Source organism: Meriones unguiculatus, chromosome 4 (genome assembly GCF_030254825.1).
Source record: "Meriones unguiculatus strain TT.TT164.6M chromosome 4, Bangor_MerUng_6.1, whole genome shotgun sequence".
Classification (NCBI taxonomy): Eukaryota; Metazoa; Chordata; class Mammalia; order Rodentia; family Muridae; genus Meriones; species Meriones unguiculatus.
In genome coordinates this window covers 95,310,856-95,335,188 of record NC_083352.1, presented here as the reverse complement: position 1 = coordinate 95,335,188, position 24,333 = coordinate 95,310,856, and the positions used below count along the sequence as shown (strand labels likewise).

The following is a 24,333-nucleotide window of genomic DNA, read 5'->3' as shown; positions in this document are numbered from 1 at the left end:
TCCCAGCCACATCTTTAGAATAAAAGGATCCAGCCGTTGAATCCTTCGGTTTCTTCAACCTGAGTTGGTTCCTTCATTTTCTCTGGATCTTAGTGACCCTGATGGTTCAATGGCAACAGGCCAGTTATTCCTTAAAATCCAGATTCAGCTGCTCTGCTTTATTAACATCTGGGCTGTAGACTTTGGGTGGAGATACCACAAAAAAGGGACTCGCTTCCTGTCGCCCCCCGACAGATGACTGGGCTCCAGCTGGTCCCTCAGGATTAGCTCGCTGAATGAAGGTGGTGCCTGCAGCTCTTCATTGTGGGGCCTCTCCTTTCCCCTTGGTGCTTAACTATTTGACGGGGAAAGGACTCTTCAAGGACAGGACCGTCCCATTCCTCCTGCAGCCCTCAGTGTTTGAGCCAGTGAGTTGCAATCTGTTACGCCCAGGGTGTCTCTCAGGCAGCTCTTCAAGTTGCCTCTCGTCTCCTTTCGGCAGATTCCTGCCGTGCCGGGGTACATTTCTTGTTCTCTGAGAGATGTTCAAGCCTGCCCTGAGGTTAATTCCCCTGCGTCCGCATCTCCAGGATCCCTGTTCAGTGGAGATGGTGTGTAGAAGCTTGGAGGCGGGAGACAGCCCGGCAGTGGAAAGCTCATTGCTCTTGCAGAGGGCCTGAGTTTGGTTCCCTGCACCCCTGCTGTGTGTCTCCCACACACCTGCAAACTTCAGCTCCGTGTAGCCATTGCTCTCCTCTGGCCTCCTGCAGGTACCTGCACACCCATGGCACACACACATAGACACATAATAAAACCAAAATTAGAGGCCAAGATGTTAATACTGGGTTTTGCTCTTCTGTTGGCCTCTCACTGCTCTTAGACCTCTTTCATGGGTGAGGCTAAGGAATACGTTTATATGTGTAGTATAGCTGCCTATATGTTCCCATATTTACAGTCATTCATGCTTAAACATGGAGTCATAGGCATAGACTTTACACATATTTTACTTCTGTATGTTTATCTAGAAAACCATGTTCACATAATTTAGCTCTAACTCCAGCCCCATTTTACATTTCTCCCCTGAGTCTTTCCTGTGCTTGTGACCTGTGAGTTGTCGTTCCGTCACTGACACAGGTATGTGAGACAATCAGCATATACAGAGAAAATGTTTATTTTGGCTCATAATTGGAAGTTTCAGTGTAGGGCTAGGTAGCCACATGGCCTCCCCACTTCCCCCAAGACACTTTCTCCCAGCTGCCCTGAAATCTCTCTGGATCTACCTGCCTTTGCTTTCTGAGCTTTGCTTTCATAGAGGTTGCACCACCATGCCGGCCCTGTTGCTTTTGGGTCTGTGGCAAGGAGGTACAGCTGGTGAGAGTATTCGGAAAGACGTCATTTGGTGGCTGGCATCAAAACAGAGAAAAATGAATGGATTGGGGTTCCAGGATCCCTTTCTGGGGTAACCCCACTGACCAGAAGACCCACAACTAGGCTCTGTTTATGATAGGTTCTACTACTTTCTCATAATGCTGTGGCCTGAGGACCAAGCCTTCAACTCATGCATCTTTGGGAGTGCATGTCAACAAACCATAGTAATTTTTTTCTCTGACGCCCCAGTTTTATCATTTTGTTCTTTAAAAAAAAAAATCTAGATTTACTTATTTTAGGTATGTATGTATGTGTGCCATGGGTATGTTTTCAGAGTCTAGGAGAGGACATTGCATCCCCTGGAACTACAGATGGGTGTGAGACATGACGTGGTGCCGGGTCCTGTGCAAAAGCAGCAAGTTCTTTTAACCATTGAGCATCTTTCTTGGGCCTCTTACTATATTCTTTTTTTTTAAATCTTTTTTTAAAAATATATTATTTTACATGCGTTGGTGTTTTGCCTGCATGTATGTCAGTGTGAGAGTGGCGGATCGTGGCTTTACAGACAGTTGTGAGGTGCCATGTGGGTGCTGGGATTTGAACCTGGGTCCTCTGGAAGACCCAGTCAGTGCCCTTATCCACTGAACCATCTCTCCAGCCCTCTCTGTTGTCTCATACATGTACAGTCCCCTCTGTCTTTGTGGCCATACCCTTGTCCCCTCCCCTACCTTACACCCCTCATCCCCAACATACAGATACCTTTTCCCCAACGATCCTCTATTTGCCCAGCCTCGCCTGGTGCCACACCCCTCTGCCGCTGTCCTCACTCTGGTGGGGCCCGGCACTGGTGGCTCTCTGACTCTCCTGCCTGGCTGGATTCATGGTACCTATTAGAGCCATCCAGGAAGTGAAGAGAAAGATATTTAAGCTCAAAAAAATGTGCATTGACTTAAGGAGAGATGTTAGGTGCGTAACTGGATGGATAGCATGCAGGCCCGGCAAAGCCAATCAAGTAGGTTAGCGACAGACGGTCAGTGTCATGCTCGGGGGTTTTCTTTTTAATACCTGGAAACATCAATTTAGATGGAAAGGCAGGACAAAGGCCGTTTTCCCTTCACATCTAGTTCTATTACAATTATCTAAAGAGTTTCTTTTCCCTCCAGGTTTCATTTTTTGAGGAGGAGAGGAACATATTATCTCGGAGCACGAGCCCTTGGATCCCCCGATTACAGTATGCCTTTCAGGACAAAAATAACCTTTACCTGGTGAGTCTTTACGTCCGTCCCTGTGGAATGAGCCGAGGCCGGGGCACTCAGATACCATGGATTGAAAGCAGTTCTTGCTGATGTAACCCATGACACCTGTCACTGATGAGACATATTCCTTGTTCTAAAGATTAAGAGCTGACCCACTTAGAAAAGGCCCACTCTACTCAGCTACAGAGGGCAGCAATGAAAAGTCATTTAATTGGGAGCAGTCTCTAACTGCCTTTAATAGAATATTGCTTTAATTAAATTAAGTTAATTAATTTAGTTTTTGAGACAAGGGCTCATTATGCGGATCTGGCTGGCCTGGAATTTGCTATATAGACCAGGCCGGCCTGGATCTCACAGAGCCTGTCACCTGCCTCTGGCTGCTTGGGATTAAAAGGCGTGTGCCAACCACACTCTTTTCTTGCTTTCATTTTTAAAAGTTAAGGTAATAATGCATGGTTGATGTAAGAAAGGGCAGCCTGTTCCGTTCTCCTACGTGAGGAAGCTGGACAAGTTTATCTCCTGGAAGCGGAGAATAGGATGGTGGTTGCCCGGTTACTGGATGAGGAGAGGCAGAGGGCTGGTTAATTGGTAGACCAGTTAGATTAATGAGTAGACAGGTAGAGTGATAAGTTCTGGGGTCCTACAGCATAGTAGGGCAGCTGTCTTAATAATCATGATATGCTTCACAATAACTAGAAGAGGTCAAATGGTCCTAAGACAAAGCAGATGGTAAACGTTTACCATGGTGAATTTGTCGATTGTTTTGATTTGATCACTGCACGTTGTTTATATTTATTGAAAGATATTTTACCCTGTGGCTATGCACAGTTAAGTATACATTAAAAACGCACACCAGTACCCCCCAAACCCCACCCTATAAAATGCTGGGCCAGTGGAATGGTTGAGCAGGTGAGCGGCTTGCTGCCAATCCTGAATGCCCGAGTTTGATTCCTGGGGCCCACAAGATGGACAGTGAATTAACTTTTGCAAGTTGTGTCTTCTGATGTGCACACACACACACACACACACTCTCTCTCTCTCTCTCTCTCTCTCTCTTTCTCACTGTGGTACATGTGTCCACATAGATACACACACACACAAATAAAGATGTATAATTTTTTTTTTTTTTCAAGACAGAGTTTCTCTGTATAGCCTTGGCTGTCCTGGACTCACTTTGTAGATCAGGCTGACCCCGAACTCACAGAGTCCCTGGGACTCTACCTGTCCCTGGTAGAGTCCCAGGTCTACTACCTGTCCCTGCCTCCCAGAGTACTGGGATTAAAGGTGTGCCCCACCAAGCTTGGCTAAAGACATTTAATATTAAAAGTTTAAAAACACATTCACTGAAGATGTGTGAAGTCGAACCATAGTCCTCCGCTTTCTTTTCTTACCTTTCTGTAGGGAACAAATGCTCCTTCTGACCTTTACTGTGTTGTACTGGGGAAAATTAAATGCCCTGATGTATATACAACCAGTTTTTTTTCCTCCCTTCCTCCAGGTGTGATGGCACACACCTTTAATCCCAGCATTCAGGAGGCAGAGGCAGGTGGATCGCTGTGAGCTCCAGGCCAGTCAAGGCCACATAGTGAGACCCTGTCTCAGACATCTTTGATGTTCCTACCTCTGCTATACTTCATTGTTTGTGGTGTCAGGGATCGAACCCAGGGCCTTGAGCATGCTAAGCACATGCTTTACTGAGCTGCGACCCTGGCCTCCAGGTAAGCCCTTTGGATGGTGGCCAAGTTTTCTCTGGTGTCCATCTAGAGGAGCTTATGGAATGCTCAAGTTCATTTTGCGATTCTTTCTAGGTTCTTGGAGGATTAAATTCCTGAATGTAAAACGTATCCTAAAGGCAACATTTGTTCTGGTTCAGCCCTTAATGCAAGACTTTCCTGTCACCTCGGGTGTGTACAAGGAGGCTCATGGAAGGGAGCATGGAACCATCTTTTTGTCTTGAACTCCCACTTATTTTTTTGTTCTTTGAAGCAGGTTTCTCTGTGTAGCCTTGGCTGTCCTGGACTTGGCTTGGTAGACCAGGCTGGCTTTGAACCCACATCAATCTACCTGCCCCTGCCTCCCAGAGTGCTGGGATTACAGGTGTGAGCCACTGCACCCTGCTCCCACTGGGTGTGTTTGTTTGTTTTGTTTTTTGATGTTACTGCCTTTGTTTCTGATCTGGATGAATCAATCTAATTGCCTTGGTTTCGTGTAAATTGAAGTTCCTCCTGGCTCCCCCTGGGCCTCTTTTGGTTTTGGTAGATCGAGGTGGGGTCTTGTTATGTATCTAGGCTGGCGTACAACTCAAGGTTTCTGCTGCCCTAGCCTCTGTGTAGCTGGGGTTGCAGCCACGGAACACCATGCCCAGGCCACTGAGCTTTCTTGCATGTGCATGTCTCGCAATGTAGTTAGTCCTGGCTGACTTGGAGCTCTCTCTGTTGACCAGGCTGTCCTTAAATTCATAGAGATCCACTTGACTCTGCCTCCAGAGTGCTGGGATTAAAGGTAGGCATCACCACATCTGACTCCGCTATGTTTTCTGAGACAGGGTGTGTCACTGGACAGGGTGTGTCACTGGATGGGGTCTCTTACTGGACCTGGGCTCAAAGGATCTTTCTGTCTCCCTGGCGCTGGAGTTAAGCTGTGTGCTACTGAGCATGGCTTTTCCCAATGGGTACTTTGCATCTGATTCAGGTCTTCATGCTTGTACAGCAAGCGCTTTACTGGAAGACCGATCCCGTCTTTTTAAAAGAACTCCTTTTCGGATGAGTGTGTGTGTGTGTGTGTGTGTGTGTGTGTATGTGTTGTGCACATGTGTGTGGAGGCCGAGGAACAACTTCCGGTTTCATCCTTGGGAAGGCGATCCACTTCCTATAAGGTAGAATTTCACTGGCAGAAACCAGAAACCAGTTACGTTAGGCTAGCTGGCCAGCAAAGCCCTAGGTGTCCTTTCGTCCGGCTCCCCAGCATGGGGATTACAGGCACATGCTGCCCGCCCACCATCTTTATGTGGGTTCTGGGGATGAAGCTCAGGTCCTTACCCCTGCAAGGCAAGTGCTTGACCAACTGAGCCATGCCCCTAACTCTTATCAACAAAGGAAGTCAGGTCCCAGATTACCGAGGGCGTTAATGATATGAAGCACATGTGATACTTTCTTTGCAAAATCAGAAAGTTTCTGAATCCAGACACACACTGTACAGCAACATAAAGGACTTCCTCAACCCCTAAAATAATCCCACTGTGTTCCCTGAGTGCCTGCAGATGTCTGAGGAACTTAACATTGCTTGCTCCTCCTGAAGTTGAACACTATTTTGTAACTGGACCACAGTATAATTGCAGGTGTATTTAGGTTAGTGAAAAGCAACAAGGCTCTGCCTCCTGTACCTCTTGTGTGGCCATCCTGGCCTTGGTTTTCATTCACATGTGTTTCTGTTTTAACCTCCCAAGTGTTCTCACCGCCATCCATCGTGTCCTTCCCCTGGCTCTTCCTGCTGTAAGCATGCGACCTCTCCCCCTCACCACCACCCTCTGGGTGAGGTCAGGCTGGCTGGTATTTACCAGGCCTTTTTCGCTTGTCCCTCCCAGTGTCTCCTTTCATTTTACCTTTGTCCCAGGACTTCCTTTGCTCTTTGCTCTTGCTTCTCACCTCCCAGTCTATTCTTTTTCTGTTGGTCTGACTGTTCCCTACTTCTCTCTGGGCTGGGATCAGTTGTCCTTTCTAGAAACCCTGGCCTTCTGCTCCTGGGGTTGGGGGCTATCTGTTATGCAACATGTACCCCAATGCTTGTTGAGTGGGGGTTAGTCTCTTCCACTAGTTTCCTTCCTGGTCAGAGCAATTATGTCTTGATGTTCCTGGCACATGTTTACCAAGAAAATAAATGCCCAAGATATACTCATTGATGAATGTTTGATTGATTGCATAGACCTCAGGTTTACACCCGGATTTACCCAAATCATATTATGCTAGCAGTTGGAGTTTTAAAGCATGCAATTCAAGATAAACCAAGGGAGAGCTCTCTTCATTCCTTCCTTTTTTTTCCTCCCCCAAAAGTTGGAGTCCTGTGAGAGAAAGTTGAATTTGGGATGTTTTGAATTTTGGTGGTTACAAAAAATTGTATTTGCTGTGACATCTCATTGAACATAGCTTGCTGTTTTTCTGGTGTGCTGCAAAGGTAGCGAAATTTGTCTGGCTCCATCTCTCATGGCTAGGCTGTAATACTGGCTGGTGGCCCATGGAAACAGTGCTTTGTTGATCTGGCTCATGAAAATTGTCTGTTGTATCCTGCATAACAGAAACCTTTATCATCTCCCTTCTACAAAGATGATGATTTCTACAAAGAAAACATTGTTTGACAACTCTCTGTTTGCAGGATGGTGTCTGAATTTTTGTGAAATTCTTTGTGTGGATGTCTTTCATGCTGAGGGGCTTCTTGGGGCTGCTCCGGCTCTCAGCTTGAATTTGAAGCTCCAAACCTACCTTATCTCCACCATGTTACTTTATATCTTCTTCTTTCTGTTTATCCCCAATGATTCTCCCCCCCCCAGTTGCCTATTGTGAGATATTAGTTATGGTAACAGAGAGAGCCCATCACACAGTTCGTGCTGGTGGGGCTTTGTTAATTTTATGTTATTTCAGGACCCAGGTTCCTTCCATATCAGAGCTCCTCTGTCTCTTACTGTGACTGATATTGGATCATTTCATGTCGTTGTTCCAACTGGATGGTAAGAGAAGAGAGAAGAAATTCAGAGAAAGCAAATTCCTTTCACATAGAATTATGTGTGAAATCATTTTCTCCCATGGTCTGTTAGCCAGAATTTAGACTGAATATCTCACTGCTAGGGAGACACGGACACATATTGTCTAGGTGCTAAAATTCATACTACTGGTTTTTCTTTTCTGTAACCAAATTCATGAGGGAAAGTATTTAAAGGAGAAAGGATTTATTTTTTGGCCTACAGTTTTAGATTCTTAATCCATCGTGGCGGGGAGGGTGTGGTCAAGAAGGGCAGCTTTTTATGGCTTCTAGGAAGCAGAGAGAGAGAGAGAGAGGCAGGCAGAACACTTGCGCCCCTGGCCTGCCCCTTTTCTGCCTTCCACCACAACCCTCAGATTGTAGGATGTTGTCACTTATATTAAGGATTGGTCTCCCCGCGCCATTAACTCTCTCTGGAAATACCTCACAGTTATATCCAGAAACCAGGCTCTTCTCAGCCCAGTCAAGTTGGCAGATAGGTCTGACCCATAGAAGAATGGAAGGGTGGCTTTGGGGTGACAGTTAACAGTCCCCACCAGGGTTACAGCTAGGGCTTAAAGGCAGGCTCCCGACTCCACTCTCTATTCAGACATATGATGTTCCACAGCTATGTCAGAATGACTCCTGATAGAATCCTGGCTTGCTGTGCTGCTTGTGGTTAGTTTTTCATAGTCTCTCATTTTCAACCCACACCCATGCACTTTTGCGGACAGTGTTTCATTTCCTCGTAGGAACAATTTGGAAATGAGCTGTTTTGGGCTACTCACCCCAGGGCCTTTGTGGACACCAGCATCTGTTGTCACTTTGAGTCAGGAGGGAGTTAATGCATGCAGCGCCATTGTTTACCCTGGTACGAAATGACAGCTTATGATAGTTTTGACAACGAGACATGTGCTGTTTTGATCTCTTGGCTAGGATTATCTGAATTTCAGGCATGTCTCAAAATCACCAGGCATGTGTTTGCATGTTACCATTCTGGAAGCCAAGGCTTAGGCCTCTGCACACCCAGGCATGTGTTTGCAGGTTGCCATTCTGGAAGCCAAGGTTCAGGAGGCTGCTGCCCACCAGAAATTCTGGTGCATAAAAGGCCTGTCCTTGTTTTATTGCTGACCCTTGTTTGTCCCTCCAGAGTCATTGTCCTTTTCGGCTTGAGCTTTCTCATTGGTGAATCAGATGTAATTCCTCTTTTTGGCCCCAGTTCAATTGCTTGAGCGTGCTACTGCCATCAGGGTTCTCTGAGTTTGAAATAGCTGTTCTGTGTCCAGGTCTTGAAGCATATTTCAAGACAGTGAATTCAGACTTTATCCTTTCTTAGGAGCTGCAGTTTAATTGCATGGTCTCAGTTTGTCTTCTCCACTCCCAGAGTCTCTGACTCAGGAGGCGAGACTGGGGTGTGTACCCTAGGTAGCATTTCTCACATACTTCCATGTCCTGCTGCTGCTGGTTCAGTAGTGTCCTCTGTCTGTGTGAGAAATGTTCCCTTACAGTTGTAGACCCTCTGCTTTCTGATTATTGCTTCTTTGGTCTATGCAGTGACACAGTGTCCCCATCTGAAATCTCTCCTCCTTTGAGACCGAGGAATGGACTCTTTCTCTTTGCCCTGTCAGCCTTGGGGTTATTCTATGTTTTGTTTTTTGTTTTTTTTTTTCTTTTTAACTCACTGCACCTTTGTCAATAGCCCATCCTTCACTCACAGCCTTGGTTACCTTCCTGGCTGTACTGTTCCTTGACCAGACTGCATGATTCAGTGCTCTATAAGGATTTTTTAAAAATAGATGGTTGAATCAGGCTGGAATTCAGAATTTCAGTGAGAAAAAACCTCTCATCTCCTAGAGCAGTGGCTTTCAACCTTCCTAATGCTGTAACCCTTTACTACCATTCCCCATGTTGTGATGACCATAAAGTTATTCCGTTGCTACTTCATAACTGTAATTTTCTACTGCTATGAATCTTAATGTAAATATCTGATATGCAGGATATCTGATATCTGATATGTGATCCTCAAGGGGGTCATGGCCCATGGGGTTGAGGACCACTGTCCTCGGGGTTACCTTGACCTTCCAGAAAGATAATGTAAGATCTCTGTTAGGGGACACTTTCCTTAAAGGATTCTTAACCCCCTCCCTGGTACTAAGGTTCAGGAGTACTGGGCAGAGCCCACTGTGATGCCAAGGGCACCATTGTATTTTGTATGGCGCACATGGAGTGTACAAGCATTTCAAGGTCAGGTTTCTGAGAGGTAGCTCACACAACGTTCCCCTATTGATGCTTTGTGTAAACCGGAATAGAACTTGTCTTAGTCCATCTACCATTGCTGTAACAAAATGCCCAAGACAGGGCAGTCAGTGAGGAATAGATGTTTACTTAGCTCATGACTCTATAGGTGGGGACTCTAAGAGCATGTCAGTGGCATCGGGTTGGTATCTGGTCATAGTTTTCTTGCAGCATGATAGCATGGGAGAGAGTGTGACATGCTAAGAAAGTTAGCATGTGAGTCTGTTGTGCCTCTTTATAAAGCCACTAATGCTATCACACACTGAGAGACTATACCTTTATGTAACCTTAATTACCTCCCAAGGGCCCCACCTCCAAATAGCAGCATCATACAAATTTGGAGTTAAGTAGTTCGTATATGTGTGTGTACATGCATGTGGCGGTCCAAGGTTGATACAGGGAATCTTCCTGGATCACTCCACACTTTATTCACTGAGACAAAGTCTTTCACTTTGGGCTAGCGCACTCTGTGGACCCCTTGTCTCTGCCTTCCAAATGTGGGAATTGCAAGAAGTCCCTGCCCCTGCCGCTCCCACTTAGCATTTCCATGGGTTACGGGGATCCAAACTGTGGTCCTCATGCATACAGCAAGTAGCTTGCCCCTGAGGCATCTCCCCATCTCCATCACGTGAACTCTGTGTGTATGTGTGTGCTGTGTGTACCATGACATGCTTGTCGGAGGCTAACTTGGGAGTCAGTTCTGTCCTTCCACTGTATGGACTCTGGGGAATGAGCTCAGGCCATGAGACGAGGTGCCAAGTGGCCCTTCCTGGTGAGCCATCTCATGAACCGCAACATGTGAACTTTTGAGGGCACATTCAAACTGTAACAATACCAAGTAACTACTGAATGTTCATACCCCCTCCCATATGCATCCGCGTGCACACAGACAGGTATGCGCACACACATTTGTCCTTTATTTTGACTTTAGCACAGCGAATGGAAATTGCCACTGCAGCCCTTGGAGTATAGATGTAAAACCCAACAGAGAAGCTTTGGCGCCTTCCAAACAGAACATGTGTAAGATCTGCCCTTTAATTAGCATTTGCAGCTGCTGCTGTAGAAGGGCCTGTCTCTGTTGGCCAGAAAGTCTTTGCTTTGAAAGAGCGAGTCCTTCACAGCTCCAAGCCAGGCTCGTCTGTCAGCTGCTGTGTGGTCTCTGCCAACAGCGGGGTTGCCACATTGTTTAGGCCTATTTCACCGGAGGGCTGCTTCTCTCCATCTCATCTCTGGCTTTTGATTGAGGTGATTTGGTGATTTCCCCATTTGGGTGTCCTGTGCCTATTTTCTCTGTAGGAGATGTCTCCAGTCCTTGCAAGGGTGGAAGATCATTGCTTCAATGCCAGTGGCCTGGTTATTTTCCAGCTCTTTATTGTCTATGAGCTTGTCTTGAGATCCAGAAAGCCTTCGAGTAGTCACTGAAAAAAAATGTAAGCAGAAGTGATGGCCGTATTAAAGCCAAGGCCCATTCAAGGGCGAGCTGCTGCAGAGACTTCAAATAAGACTGGATTAGGAAGCGGAACTGGTTCTGTAACCTCATCAATAATGATCCTGGTGCTCGGGACCATTAATACATTCTCCAGGCCTGTGGGATGGCTCAGCTGGCAATCCTGATGATTTGAGTTCAAGCCCTGAAAACCATGTAAGGTCGGGAGGAGAGACCTGACCCCACAAAGTTGTCCTCTGACCTCCACATGTGTCCACACTCACATATACAGCAGTGATAAGTAATATAATAAATAGCTTGCGAAAATGCATTCCTTAACCAGATGTGGTAATGTATGTTCCTAAGCCCAGGACTCAGGTGGCTGAGGCAGAAGGATGTCAAGTTTGAGGGCAAGAGTGGGATCTGTGGAGCTTGAGCATTGATGCTGGTCAGTCTCTGGAATTCATTTTTTTAGCAAATTCCCCGAGTGTGTGGAATAAAAAGGAGAAATACTCTTCTACTATGATTTTTCTTATTACCATCATAATAATTAATTCTTTTGCTTTCCACTGGAGTGCCATCTCTATGAAGACACAGGATTTTTTTTTCTTTGCCTTTTTTTATTCCTGATATTTAGAACACTAGCACATAGTAGGCCTTCAGATACTATGGATGAAAGCGTCCTATTTTCAGAGAATCACTTATTTTGAGTGTGTCTGCATACTCTGACATGTGCGTGGAGGTCAGAGGACAACGTGCAGGAGTCATTCCTCTACTGCGTGGGTCTCAGGGATCAAGCGCAGGTTGTCAGGCTTGGTGGCAAGTGTCTTCACCTGCTGGGCCATCTCTCTGTCTTCATGCCACACTTTTGCAAAGCACTCCTCCAGTAACCCTGACGGGCAAGCAGGCTTGAAAACCCTCTGTCGAGGACTGAGAGCCTTCCTGGTCTAGAAGCTACAGTTTGGGGGTAACAGGCAGATCCATGTGTCGCCAGCTATCTGAGTAGCAAAAGTTGGGGACAGAAACACATTCATGGACCAAACCAGGTGCTGTGTGTGGGCTCTAGCACATCATAGGTGGCGACTTTGTTCTTCATTAGTTCATAATGTTTTCTGGTCCTTGTCTCTGGGTCACAGTCTTGAAGCCTCTTAGTTTGTGACATTTGCCGAGGACTTTGATAGACTCTTGGTTTGCTACCATCTTTCACAGTCCCAAAGTGTTTCTGAAAGACCCCAAATCCTGATTCTTTACCCTCTCTCTAAGTGCAACAGCATGGTAACTGGTCAAACTTGGGTTGTACATCACACAGACTGTCTCCCGAGTGGGCTCCGCGCGTATTCCACAGAGTAGTTTCAGGCCGTGGCTAACGTCTCGAGATCCTCAGAGTGACTCAGTGAATGTCCACAGCAGTTCTGATATCATGCAGTTGGATATTTTAGTATGCTAACTGGGGATTGTGTTGGTTCATGTGGTTTGATTAGACTCTCTGATAAAGGTCTGTCCTAGTCAGATGTTTGTCGTTTAGGCTGTCTGTTTTGGCCCTGTGTCATGGAGCATACCGGCTAGCAGCCGTTGTAATTTTTGTGGCTTGTTTCCCCAATCAGTCCTGGCTTCTGAATACATGAGAGGTTGACATAGTTTGGGCGGACATCTTGCAAAGAGGGAGTGATGAACTTTTCCCCTTTGTAAGAAATGCTAATTTTTCTCAAAATTTCTGCTGGTTCTACCAAATAGAATCTTCAGGAGTTGGCACTAAGTCCCCAGTAGCAGTCGGTGTTTGAGCTCATGAGCTCACCAGATTTGCCAATGGTTACCGTAGTGTTGACTTTCTCAGCCTTAAACTTAGAAGCCATTCTGGTTCTCACATACCGAGCCCAAAAGTCTTTAACAGCGATGCGTCATCATAAATATGCATTGTTCTTATTTTAAACCATTTGCGCTCTGAAAGTATGAATGCGTCTGCTATTATCTGTGAATTTCCTTTTGCTGCTTAAGACCCTTTTAATGGCAATATATATTTAAAGTAGACGTACAAATTAGCATTCACCCACATCCCCAGGCCTGTGGAGAACCAGGTTGGGATGAGTGGGTGAGCTCTAGCAAGCCAGGTGGCTCCTGTGGGCTCCTCTGGGGCTGAGGTGAGTAGCTGACGTCATTGTCGTCAGCTGTGAATTTGGAGGAAATAGTTTTACCCCTTCTAGGTGTCATACTTCTTGGTGAACCAATTTGCTTTTAGCAGCTTTGGTAAAAAAATGGTATCTTGTTTTGCCAGGGCAGTTGCCCTGTGTGTGTAGGGTGTAAGAGGCCACGTTCCCAGGCTGTGAGAGGCTGTGTGCGTCCCTGGTTTCGCCAGGGTTATCTGCGTCTGGGCTGGTCTGGCGGTGGGTGAACTACATGGAGTCTTTAGGATGACCAGCCCTGGGTCTCTGTGGACCTTTACAGAATCTCCCCATCTGACTTGCTCTGGTTAGCTTTCTGTTGCTTTGAAAACCACCACAAACGAAAAGCAAGTCGGAGAGGAAAGGTTTATTTCATCTACTGCTTCCAGGTCACAGTGTACCACTGAAAGGAACTCAAACAGGAGCCGAAGTAGGAATTCCCGGCTTGTTCTCAGGTTGCCATCCGGCTGCCTTCCTACAGCCCAGGCCCACCTGCCTCGGCACCACCCGCAGTGAGCTGGGGCTCAAGGAAACGGCACCCGGACATGCCCACCAGCCATGGGTGGGGCATGATGGGGCATCCCTCAGCTCATCCCTCAGCGAGGGTTCCCCTTCCCAGGTGTTGGCAACCATGGTTAGCCACCACACTTGCCTAGCGTTTTCTAGACTACAGGAAAGGCAAACCGCAGTTGGGAGGAAAACAGAATTTGCCTTCCAGGACTGGCTTGTAGGATTCAGTGTATCTGTTACTTCACTCGGTGCCGTGACTAAATTACTGGTAAGAAGTGAAGGCTAGAAGGCTTTACTTGAGCGTTAGATCCCTCATGGTGGGAAGGCCAGGCAGCAGGAGGGTGAGGTGGCTGCCTACACTGTCTGTAGTCAGGAATGCTGAGAGAAATGCTGGCGCTCAGCTGCCTCCTCAGTGCAGGACCCCAGCCCATGGCGTGTCTCACTGTGTCTGCAGTCAGGGTTCAGTCCAAGGCCCCAGATGCCTTCCTTCAAGATGGGTCTTTCAAGGAGGGCCTTTCCTGTTCAGGTAAACCTTTCTGGAAATTCCCTCACAGACAGCCCCCTACAGGTGTGTTTCCATGGTGATCCTATGTGCAGCCAGATTGACAGTTGAGATGAACATCACAGTAGATTTATGTTTCTTGACAGAAGTGAATTGAAACATATCCTTTTCTGGAGAGGACTGGACACACGCTGACACTGGCCAACAAAATGGACATTAGAGCAAAGGGTGGAGAGCTCCTAGGAGACCAACCAGAGTGGCAGTCAAATGGGCCCTCGCTTCTCTCCAGCCAGGAAAGAACCACACAGGGAGGGGAGGGGAAGGACAATTGGACCTCAGGTTGGTTCCAGGCACTGAGCCAGGCCCGTTCAGGCCTTGCTCAATCGTCAGGCAGGGTTGCATGGGGATTAGTCTTATCTGGAGTTTTCAGAGGACCATGAAAGGTTTAGAAGCAAAGTCATCAGGTGAGTCAGACCAAGCTAACCAGCCTCCAGGTCATACATTGACAAGGGAACGTCACATCTGGTTCTCAGAAGAAAAGATGAAGGAGGGTTGGGGATTTCGCTCAGCGGGTAAAAAGTGCTTGCTGTGCAAGTGTGAGGGGCTGGATTTGAATCTCCAGCATCCGTGCAAAGCCAGATGCAGACTGTGAGCATCAGTGGCCCTGTGCTCCTGTGGGGAGGTGGGAGGCTGAGGCTAGGGTAGTGGCAAACCACAGAGGCCGTGACAAGATCGGAGTCAAGGACTGCACCTGTCATTGTCCTCTGACATCCACCGGTGTGTCATGGCAGGTGTGTACCTACACTTACACATATACAAATGCTTGTGTGTGCATATTACACACACACACACACACACACACACACACACACTCACATTGGTGGTTTTTGCTTCCTTGAGGTGGAATTTTCTAAGCAAGCATTTTAGCTGTGAGATTGTATATTCTGATTTGTTTCTTATATATGTCAACAAATTAATTTTTTTCTGGGAGGTTATTCAAATTAATTTTTTTCTGGGAGGTTATTCTCTACCCTGTACAGAATGTCATTTTCTGCGATATGGACAGCTTTCCGAGGCAGCGTGAATAGCTAGAATCATGTGTCTTTAATATCTGAGTCATAGCCCATGATTTAGAGGAATCACAATTTAGCCAGTCTCTTAAGGATAGGACTTTGGATGATTTCCAAGTGTATTTCCCTTGTTAGAAACCATCCAGTAGAGAATCTATTTACTTATCTATCTTTTATCTATGAATTATAAGTACCAATAAAGTAAATTGTTCAGAGTGGGATAGCGAAGTCAAAGGGTGTATATTCATTGTTAAATTTTTAATGGAGATCATCAGCTGCCTTCCACACTGACTGTAAATGGGAAAGATTGTATTGCATTTACCGCACGCCTCCTGTATGCTGCTGTGTGCTGAGAGGAATGCAAAATGAATGTTAGCACGTTTGTTGCCCTGCAGGAATATCCATCTATACGGTGTACCTGATCCTAGGGAATGTCTGGGGTGTCAGCTTGGATGAGTGTCAGAGGAGGCGGATGTAATTCAGCTCCATAGGTTTGCCTTGCAAGCATCATGCACAGTGTTTGTGGCTGTTCTTGCATCTCTCCAACCTCTTGGGTCAACATATGCAATTTCTGTAGGGCAGGGACCCTATCCTGCGTCTCAGGATATGTCACACATCTTCATTGCTTTCTAGAGGCATCGTGATCACAACGGTGTCAGGTGTTGTTTGAGGGTCTAATTGAGGTGTTCTTTATTTGGGGTGTGTGAAAATGAATAACTCTGGCATTCTCCTCAGGTCATGGAATATCAGCCCGGAGGGGATTTACTGTCACTTCTGAATAGATATGAGGACCAACTAGATGAAGCTATGATCCAGTTTTACCTTGCTGAGCTGATCTTGGCTGTGCATAGCGTGCACCAGATGGGATACGTGCATCGGTAAGCGGGGCGCCTGGGACGGCCGAGAACCTCCCTGAATCACGCCAACTGAGCGGCCGAGTAACTTCCGGCTCAGAAGAAATACTCTGCTCGTTTTCCCCAGCTTGGGCGGTGATTGGCTAAAGGCTTTCCACAATGGCCAACACTTAGCACTGTCCACTTAACTCCACTTAGGATTACGGTGTGCCTGTTTGCAAGAAAGAGCTGGCTCTCAGATGTAGCTAGTAAGGTCAGGAACCCTTTTCCTGGGCCCTTTGGGTTCTATGGTAGGAAAACGGACTGACTGGGAGAGGGACTGGCACGTGTCCCAGGAACAAAAGATGGTAAGTAGCAAGAGTTGTCAGCCAGCATTCTATCACTGCACCTAGCGAGTGGAGAAAGGGCTGTTTTGGCACACTGATTTGCAGGTTTCATTCTTCATTTGTCTTGTTACTTTGGGCGTTTGGTAGAAGCCTATGGTAGAGCAAGAACACCCCACTTATGGCCGAGACACAAAAAGAGACAGGAGGAGACGGGAAGCAGATAGTTTGACTACAAAATTTCCCTTCTTGGCTCGTGGGTCTTGATTTGCCTGCCGTGACGCTTGAGGTGATCGGGTCATGAGGCCCTGACTTCCTTAATGGATTGATATATTTTGCTGTTTTAGGAAGTTCTAATAACTGGAAGGAGGGGCTGGTTGGAGGAAGCAGATCCCTGGAGGGTGCCTTTGGAATGTGTTCCTTGTCCCCGTTTCTGGTTTTGTCTGTTTTCTGTTCATCACAAAGTGAGCTACTTTGCTCTGTAACACTCCTGTTGCCACGATCCTCCGCCCGCAGCAGGCTCAAAGCAACAAAGCCACCTGCTGTGGACTGTAACCTCTGCACCTGGCCTTAAGGCAGTCTTCTCTTTCCTAAGTTGTTTCCTCGTTGATGAGAAGTGTCTAAAGCAGAAGGCAGGCCTCCAGTGGCCTGCCGATTCCCCACTGGGTCCCACCTCTAATGGGTCCCACCATCACCCCGTTGTGTCACAGTGAGGTCCAAGCCTGTAACATTGGGCATTTGGAGGGCGGTTCCATGCCGAGGCATGCTTCTAACTGCCCACTTTAGTAAGTTGCAAGGATGGTCTGCAGAATCCTCCACTCATAGATGTCTCTTCACATCCCCACTTGTCTGATTTTCATGTAGTCCTCAGAATGGTCTACATACACACATATATGTATATATGTGTATATACACACACACATATATTGTATATATACATTGTGGGGATACAGAATTAGGGATAAAGATTTTTCCATTTGTGACCCATATGACCTTGAGCGAGTCCTTTAGTCTTTTTCTCTCTCTCTCTTAGTTTTTGTAATATAAGAATGTGAGCCTACAGTAGAAATAATCCATCAAATAGCATCCCATTTGCTTTCTTTTTCTCTCTCCCTTTTAAGAAGTTAATCTTTCCAGATGGGTGCCAATCATTCATATCTACCAGTAAGAAAGGGCTGTGTAACATAATACATAAATTAAAATTTTTGGCTGAACAGAGGCCTGAGGTTTGTAACTACTTGTTGATCAACACAAAGACAATTTAATTTAAGGTCTTGCCTTTCCCACAGAGACATCAAGCCAGAAAACATCCTCATCGACCGAATGGGTCACATCAAGCTGGTGGATTTTGGATCAGCTGCTAAAATGAATTCCAATAAGGTGATTAGAAAGTGGCGTGGGACAGCTCAGGGGGGGTTATGCTAATTGTGTGGGATGGGGTGTGTATGTGTGTGGGTGTGTGTGTGCGCGTGCATGCATGCTATGTTCTAGAGCATTCTGTGGTCCTTATGAATTTGGCTGATATTAGGATACAGTGGTGAGCAGTATTTCGGAGCCTCATCTGTCAGTGTTGTCTCTTCTAGGGAGTCAGGGTAGGGGTTGGGACACAGAGCTGTGTCCCAGGCAGTGAGGCCCTTTTGTTTAATGCTTGCCAGTCCCCTGCCAACAATCTGGATGAGTAGTCTTATGGTTTCCTGAAAAAACGTAAGAACTTTATTTTCCCTTAACTTTTATAGACACTGTTTTCTGGTACATCACCTTGTTTTACTTTAAAATATTTTGATGAAACATGACCTTCTCCTTAAATGCTGTCCATATGCAGCAAAATTGAAATTAGTCACTACAGACTTTGAACTAAATATCTCGGAAGTGTCAAGAACCAATGTTCAAAGTACCATTTTCAAGTCTTGGACCTTTGGTAAAAGTTAAGTTGTGTTCTTCATGCTAATTAGGAAGCCAGGAGAGGAGCAATTGAGATCAAGGCTGAGGCCGCTTTCAAGAAAGATGACAAAGTTAAGAAGAAAGAGAATTAAGGATCCTCTAATAAAGTTGGCTCATACTAAAATGTGAATTTTGAGGTCGGCTGTGTGGTCTGAGGGAAAAGTCGGCTTAGGCTTTGAGCCTGAGCTTCTCGGTGACTCGAGCAAATCCTGAGGAGCTTGGCTTCTCATCCTTTCTCTAGAAAATGCAGATTCTACTTAAAATGCATAAAAACGCCTGCCGGGTCTGAGACTTAAGTCTTTTATATGAAGGACAATATGTAAAATTACTTTTTCATCCCCAGAATCCTCTGGGAAAGGTGGGTATTATTAGGTTGATATTAGGAAAGGGCTCAGAGCCGCGCTAACTCTGTGCACTTTGGAATGTGGACTGTGTGCTCTGCAGCCTGAGAACTTCCTGAGGCAACTTACTTAGCATTTAGGCCTCTAGGAAAACCAGAGCTCCTCCATGCTGTCCAAACGCAATCCAGCATTACTTTTTTCTTTTTTTTTCCTTTCAGGTTTTGTTCTTTTTAAAACTTACTTTATTGCTATTGTTATTATAAATTATTATTAATTAGTTTTGTTTTTCGAGACAGGGTTTCTCTGTGAAGCCCTTGCTGTCCTGGAAGTTGCTCTCTAGACCAGGCTGGCCTCAAACTTTAGAGATCCACCTGTCTCTGCTTCCCAAGTGCTGGGATTAAAGGTGTGTGCATTATTATTTTTATTATTTTTATTTGTGTGTGTGAGTCTGTGTGAATGTGTACCACATGTGTGTATGCCTGAGAAGGCCAGAAGAGGGCAACAGATCCCCAGCAGCCAATGTTAACAGTGGGGCCATCTGTTTAGCACCTCAGGTTGTAGTCTTATAATTCATTTATTTAGTTAGCATATTCAGAATTATGTAATCAGTGGCTGGTGAGATTCAGTGTGTTAAGGCACTTGCTGACAATTCTGATAACCTGAGTTTGATCCCTGGGCCCACACAGTAGAAGGAAGAAAACTCAGTTCACCCCACAAATTGTCCTCTGACCCCAGCATGTGCATCGTGGCATGTGCATACACACACAGAATAAATTAATAGACATAATACAAAAATTTAAGAAAAGAATGGTGGAATCAGACCATTTCATATTTTAAACTCTAAAATAAATAGCATTAAGGATGTTTGGAAAAACCACAGAGATGGAGAATGCTCTTTACACAGGGTAAGACCCTCAGATCCATCTACAGCACCTTTGCTCCCTTCCCACCCCATGTGATGTACAATTCAGAAACAGATATGAAAGACCAGACATTGAATGTGGTGTAAAACACAGGGGATAAATTAAAAAACACAAAACTTTCCTAGGATTCAGAAACTCACAAATTGTATTAGTGACATTAATAAACTAAATTGCTTAGAAAACAGTTACAGTATAGGTTCATAGTCTGAGAGTAAAACCTTTCATCATTGCCATTTGGGTCTGGCTAATTCTTTGTTGTGGGAGCTGTGCTGTGTATTATTGGGTGTCTAGCTAAATCCTTGATCTCTACTGACTATCCAAATACCCCCCTCCCTCAGTTATCCTCAGCTCTCCCAGAGAACTGTGGGGTGGAAGAAGAAAAACCACCCTGGGGAAGGAAAACCACCCTGGGTTGCAAATGTCTACTGTAAATTGAGAAGCATCAGAAGACGAAATAATTAGAGTTGACAATATGTGTCTGCAGTAAGAAAAGCCCATGGGAAAAAAGTAGATTATGATTTACCATTGCTGCTCAGTAAACAGAGAGAGACTGAAGAGTAAGGCCGTGAGCGGGGAATGGCAGCTCCTGCTGTAATCCCAGCACTTGGGAAGCAGAAGCAGAGCATCTCTGTGAGTTAGAGGCCAGCCTGGTCTACACTGCAAGTTCTAGGCCAGCCACTGCTACATGGTGAACTCTTGTAAAGTAAATGCCTGGCCCTGCAGCTGGAGTTGCTCTCTGCAGAGCTTTGATCATTTCAGGTTTTCATCTTGCAGCACTTCAAGCAGCCTTCTTCAGTTCCTCCTGCAGCCTCTGCTCCAGGCGGACACACTCGGGTTTATTTTGGGTAAGGAGTCAGGGTGCTCAGACTCACTCGAGAGCGTTGTACTTTTCTCCTCCCTGTGCTTTTAGGGCCAGATGAGGACAAGTTTAGTGATTGCTAGCATTTTATTTCGTGTAGTGTGTGTGTGCATGTGTGTGTGTGTGTGTGTGTGTGTGTGTGTGTGTGTGTGTGGTACGTGCAAGTCGGGATGACCTCCAGCATCAGTCCATGCTTCCCACCTTCTTTGGTTTGGATCTCTTTGCTGTTGCTTCTCAGTAACAGGCTGGCTGGCCTGTGGGTTCCCGGGGATGTGTCCCTTCCACCCATGTCTCTCAGTAGGAGTGCTGGGATTTCAGAAGCTTTCTGTGGGTTCTGTACTTAAAATTCAGGCCCTCCGGCTTACACTGCCATACCCACTGAGCCATCGCCCCAGCTCCTTTAGTGTGTTAAACGTAAAGGTCTTTTTATTGTAGAAGAGCAGCCATTTAGAATCTATACCAATGTCTCTTGTTTCGTCTCTTTGCTCAATGGCGGGCAGAGAGCTGAATGTGGTCACACTGGACAGGTACTTTATAGGCCTAGTGTAGGTTCTCTGTTCTCTGTACTATAGCTATACTATAAAAATATAGTCTGGGGAGATGGCTTGTTTGGTAAAGTTCTGTCTTGTAAGCACAAGGACCTGAATTCAACCCCAGGTGAGCAAGTCTGGCGTGGTGGAATCCCAGCTCTGGGAAGCCTGGGACAGATGCCTCTCTGGGGTGGTTGCTCAGTCAGCCTCTGTTGAAGCAGTCAGTTCCAGGTTCAGTGAGAGTCCCTGTCTCAAAAATCTAGGCAGAGGGCTGGCAACGTGGCTCAGCAGGTGCCTGCCGCCAAGCCTGACAGCCAGGGTTCTATCCCTGGGACCCGCCTGCAGGAAGGGGAGTGCTGACTTCCGCAAGCTGCCCTATGACCTCCACACACTGGTGCTGTGGTGTGTGTGGTGTGTGTGTGTGTGTGTGTGTATGTGCACAGGCATGTACTTACGCACACACGAACACTCACAGGCAGGAATGTAAGAAATTAAGGTGGAAAGTGAAGATGCTCAGCTTGTCCTGTGGCCTCCCCTTACATATACACACAGGTTTATGTCTGCTGGACTTCTGCGAGCTAAATCTGCTTGTCTGCTTCCATTCCCAGATGTCCTCTTGCACTTTACATGAGTCTTACATGAGTTGAGTTTTTCCCCAGCTCTTGTCTTTATGTCAAGCTTCTTGTTCAGAAGGTGGGTTTAGTGGTTTTTACCTTAGTCAGCAGGACCGTGGGCCTCGTGACCTCAGGACCCTCTGTGTGGCTTAGACACACTTCCTTACTAGACTCACAGAGGAGGGCCAGCAGCTAACCTGGCTCTTCTGCCTCCCTCTCCCACTTGTTGTGAAGCAAAGGGTTTGTAAATAAAGTAGAACACTTGTTCTAGCCAGTCCTCCAGACGCTGGAGACCCATAGGCACAGTCTTCTCACGGTCATGTCGGAGCAAGATTTCTCCCATCCCCGGTACTCCCCTCTTCCCTCTCTGGTGTCTTTATAGACACAAGCACGAATATAGTATAGACATACAGAAATCACTCCTGTGGCTCTGCCGTCCCCTCTCCCTCCACCGCCTCTTTCGGGCCCACACTCTGCTGGTGTAGGTTTTCTCAGCCCTAAAGCCAGAAATCAGAGAAATGAAAATTTACACCTACTTCTTCTGCAGGTGTGTGTGTATGCTAGGAGGTAAAGTTGTTTCAATAGTTTCACCTCTCAGCCTTTGGCTTGAGAGACAGGAGAGAATAGTTTCCTCCCCTAATTTATTTTAAAAGTTTATATAAACATGACGTGTCTGTGCGTGGTGATGTGCATATGGGTGTGCATTCCCTGCAGAGTCCAGGAGAGGGCGTTGGTTACAGGTGGTTGTGAGCTCCTGATGTGGGCGCTACAAGTCAAACTCAGAAACTCTGTAGGATCAGCATGTGTCCTTTCTTGTTTTTGTTTTTTGGTGTTTCAAGACAAGGTTTCTGTAGCTGGTCTTTGCTATTTGGAGGTTTTCTTCTCTTTCCTACTCTTTACTCACTAGATAGGAGAGAAACAAGGATGGAGGGGAAGAGAGAGAGAGAGAGAGAGATCCCTGAATCTAATTTTTTTCCCTTTTGTTTCTTCTTTGACCAAATTGAAACTAACCTCTATAAACAACCAACAACCACCCAACAGTCCTGGGGGCCCTTATATACCCTCTGAAAAGTTCTCAGAATTCCGAAGGTCACACCATTGCAGAAATTAATTTGCAGCTGGCAAAACCACGCCTCTGCTAGAACATGAGGCAAATCATAGTCAGCTGCTGCGGACGGTCTGAAGTAGCCGATATTCCTACACCTCGGGTTAAAACGAAAGCACGTTCTTACATATTTTAAGAAACTAAAATTCCAGAATTCTCAAAAACGTCCCTACAGGTTTTTCTGTGTAGCCCTGGCTGTCCTGGAGCTCACTGTGTAGACCAGGCTGGCCTCAAACTCAAAAAATATACACCTGCCTCTGCTGGAATTAAAGGTGTGCACCACAACCTCCTGGCTTCAGCATGTGTTCCTAACCACAGAACTGTCACTCTAGCCCCTCCATTTTATTTTTGAAAGAAGCTGCTGAATCTTCAGATTTCCTTTGCTTTTCCCCATCCCTCCCTCTTTTTTCCCATCTTCCTAAAATATGGCAGTTACTTCTGTCTCCTGCTCTTTTGTCTCTACCGAACTGGCTTTTATTTTCTCTGTCATAGAGTGAGAGCTAAAGATGAGTATGCCTGGGCCCAGTCAGTCACTGCCTGGGCAGATGGAGTGCCCAGGACACTTTGAATATCTTACCCAGATTAGCTGGGGAGGGTGAGAGCACAAGGGGAGGTATTAGCACCCGTGAGATCATGTGATGCTTGGAGTCAGTGGCTAATGGAAACTCATATCGCTCGAACCTTTTGTTGATTGCTCGTAAGCACCATGGTTAAAGCAAGGGGGAGAACAAAAAGTAGTTTTGCTTTTGTAGCTTTCTAGCACAAATTGTTAATGGAATTTAGATAGTTATCAGACATAAAAAGTATATGTAAATATGTCTATACATTTCTATTCTGAGATAAGTCAGTTGCAGGATTATCTGACTCTTTGATCATTAGTTTAGAAATGAAGTGTTGACAGTTCGTACCTTTTGATTGGGTCACCCTAATAAACTTGGTCCAGTCAAGTTTATTAAGTCATCTCCTTGGATATGAACAAGTGCTCATCTCTTGTCAGCTGCAAACAAGGAGGGCAGAATATCCTGGCACATCCCCTGTGGCAGTAAAATAGACCCTAACCTGTGCAAATGATGTTTATCTAACAACTGTGGCTCCCACTCTTGTAAGACAATTAGGCATTGAACCAGCAAGCCCAGGCTGCTGATTAGGGCCTTCCCCGGCTTCTTTTGGGGTCAAGGTTAAGCCACACTGTGCCTCTGTTAGACCCAGTATGTCCCTGTGTCTTTATTGTTGCCTCCGGCACAGGCCTCCCTGTTTCTCATTTGATGTGACTTTTGAGCATTCTCAGATGGGTCCTTGTAGTGAAATGCTGTTGCCAGAGATCAGAGTCAGACATACCAGCATCACACTATTTTTTGTGCTTGAGGCCAGGAAAACCTACATGAGAGTGTGGGCCCAAGGAAAGGGTGGAAGGAGAGGAGATGGGAGATTTACAGGAATGGTTTCAGTATTCCTGTATTACACATACACATGTGTATGTGTGTCTATAAATACATAAGAGAAAGAATATGAAAACTATAGGAATATTCTGATATTCCTGTTACATG

At 46.0% G+C, this 24,333-nt stretch overlaps 1 protein-coding gene across 8 annotated transcripts in view; it reads left to right on the top strand.

The window, feature by feature from the left end:
- Cit (citron rho-interacting serine/threonine kinase) overlaps positions 1 to 24,333 on the top strand; it is a 166,053-nt gene that overhangs the window by 17,566 nt on the left and 124,154 nt on the right. For all 8 annotated transcript variants that reach the window (XM_060382541.1, XM_060382543.1, XM_060382539.1 and 5 more), the window contains 3 exons: positions 2,511 to 2,612; positions 16,032 to 16,174; positions 17,763 to 17,853. In XM_060382541.1, the coding sequence (XP_060238524.1) occupies positions 2,511 to 2,612; positions 16,032 to 16,174; positions 17,763 to 17,853 (336 nt within the window). The remainder of the gene's footprint in view (positions 1 to 2,510; positions 2,613 to 16,031; positions 16,175 to 17,762; positions 17,854 to 24,333) is intronic.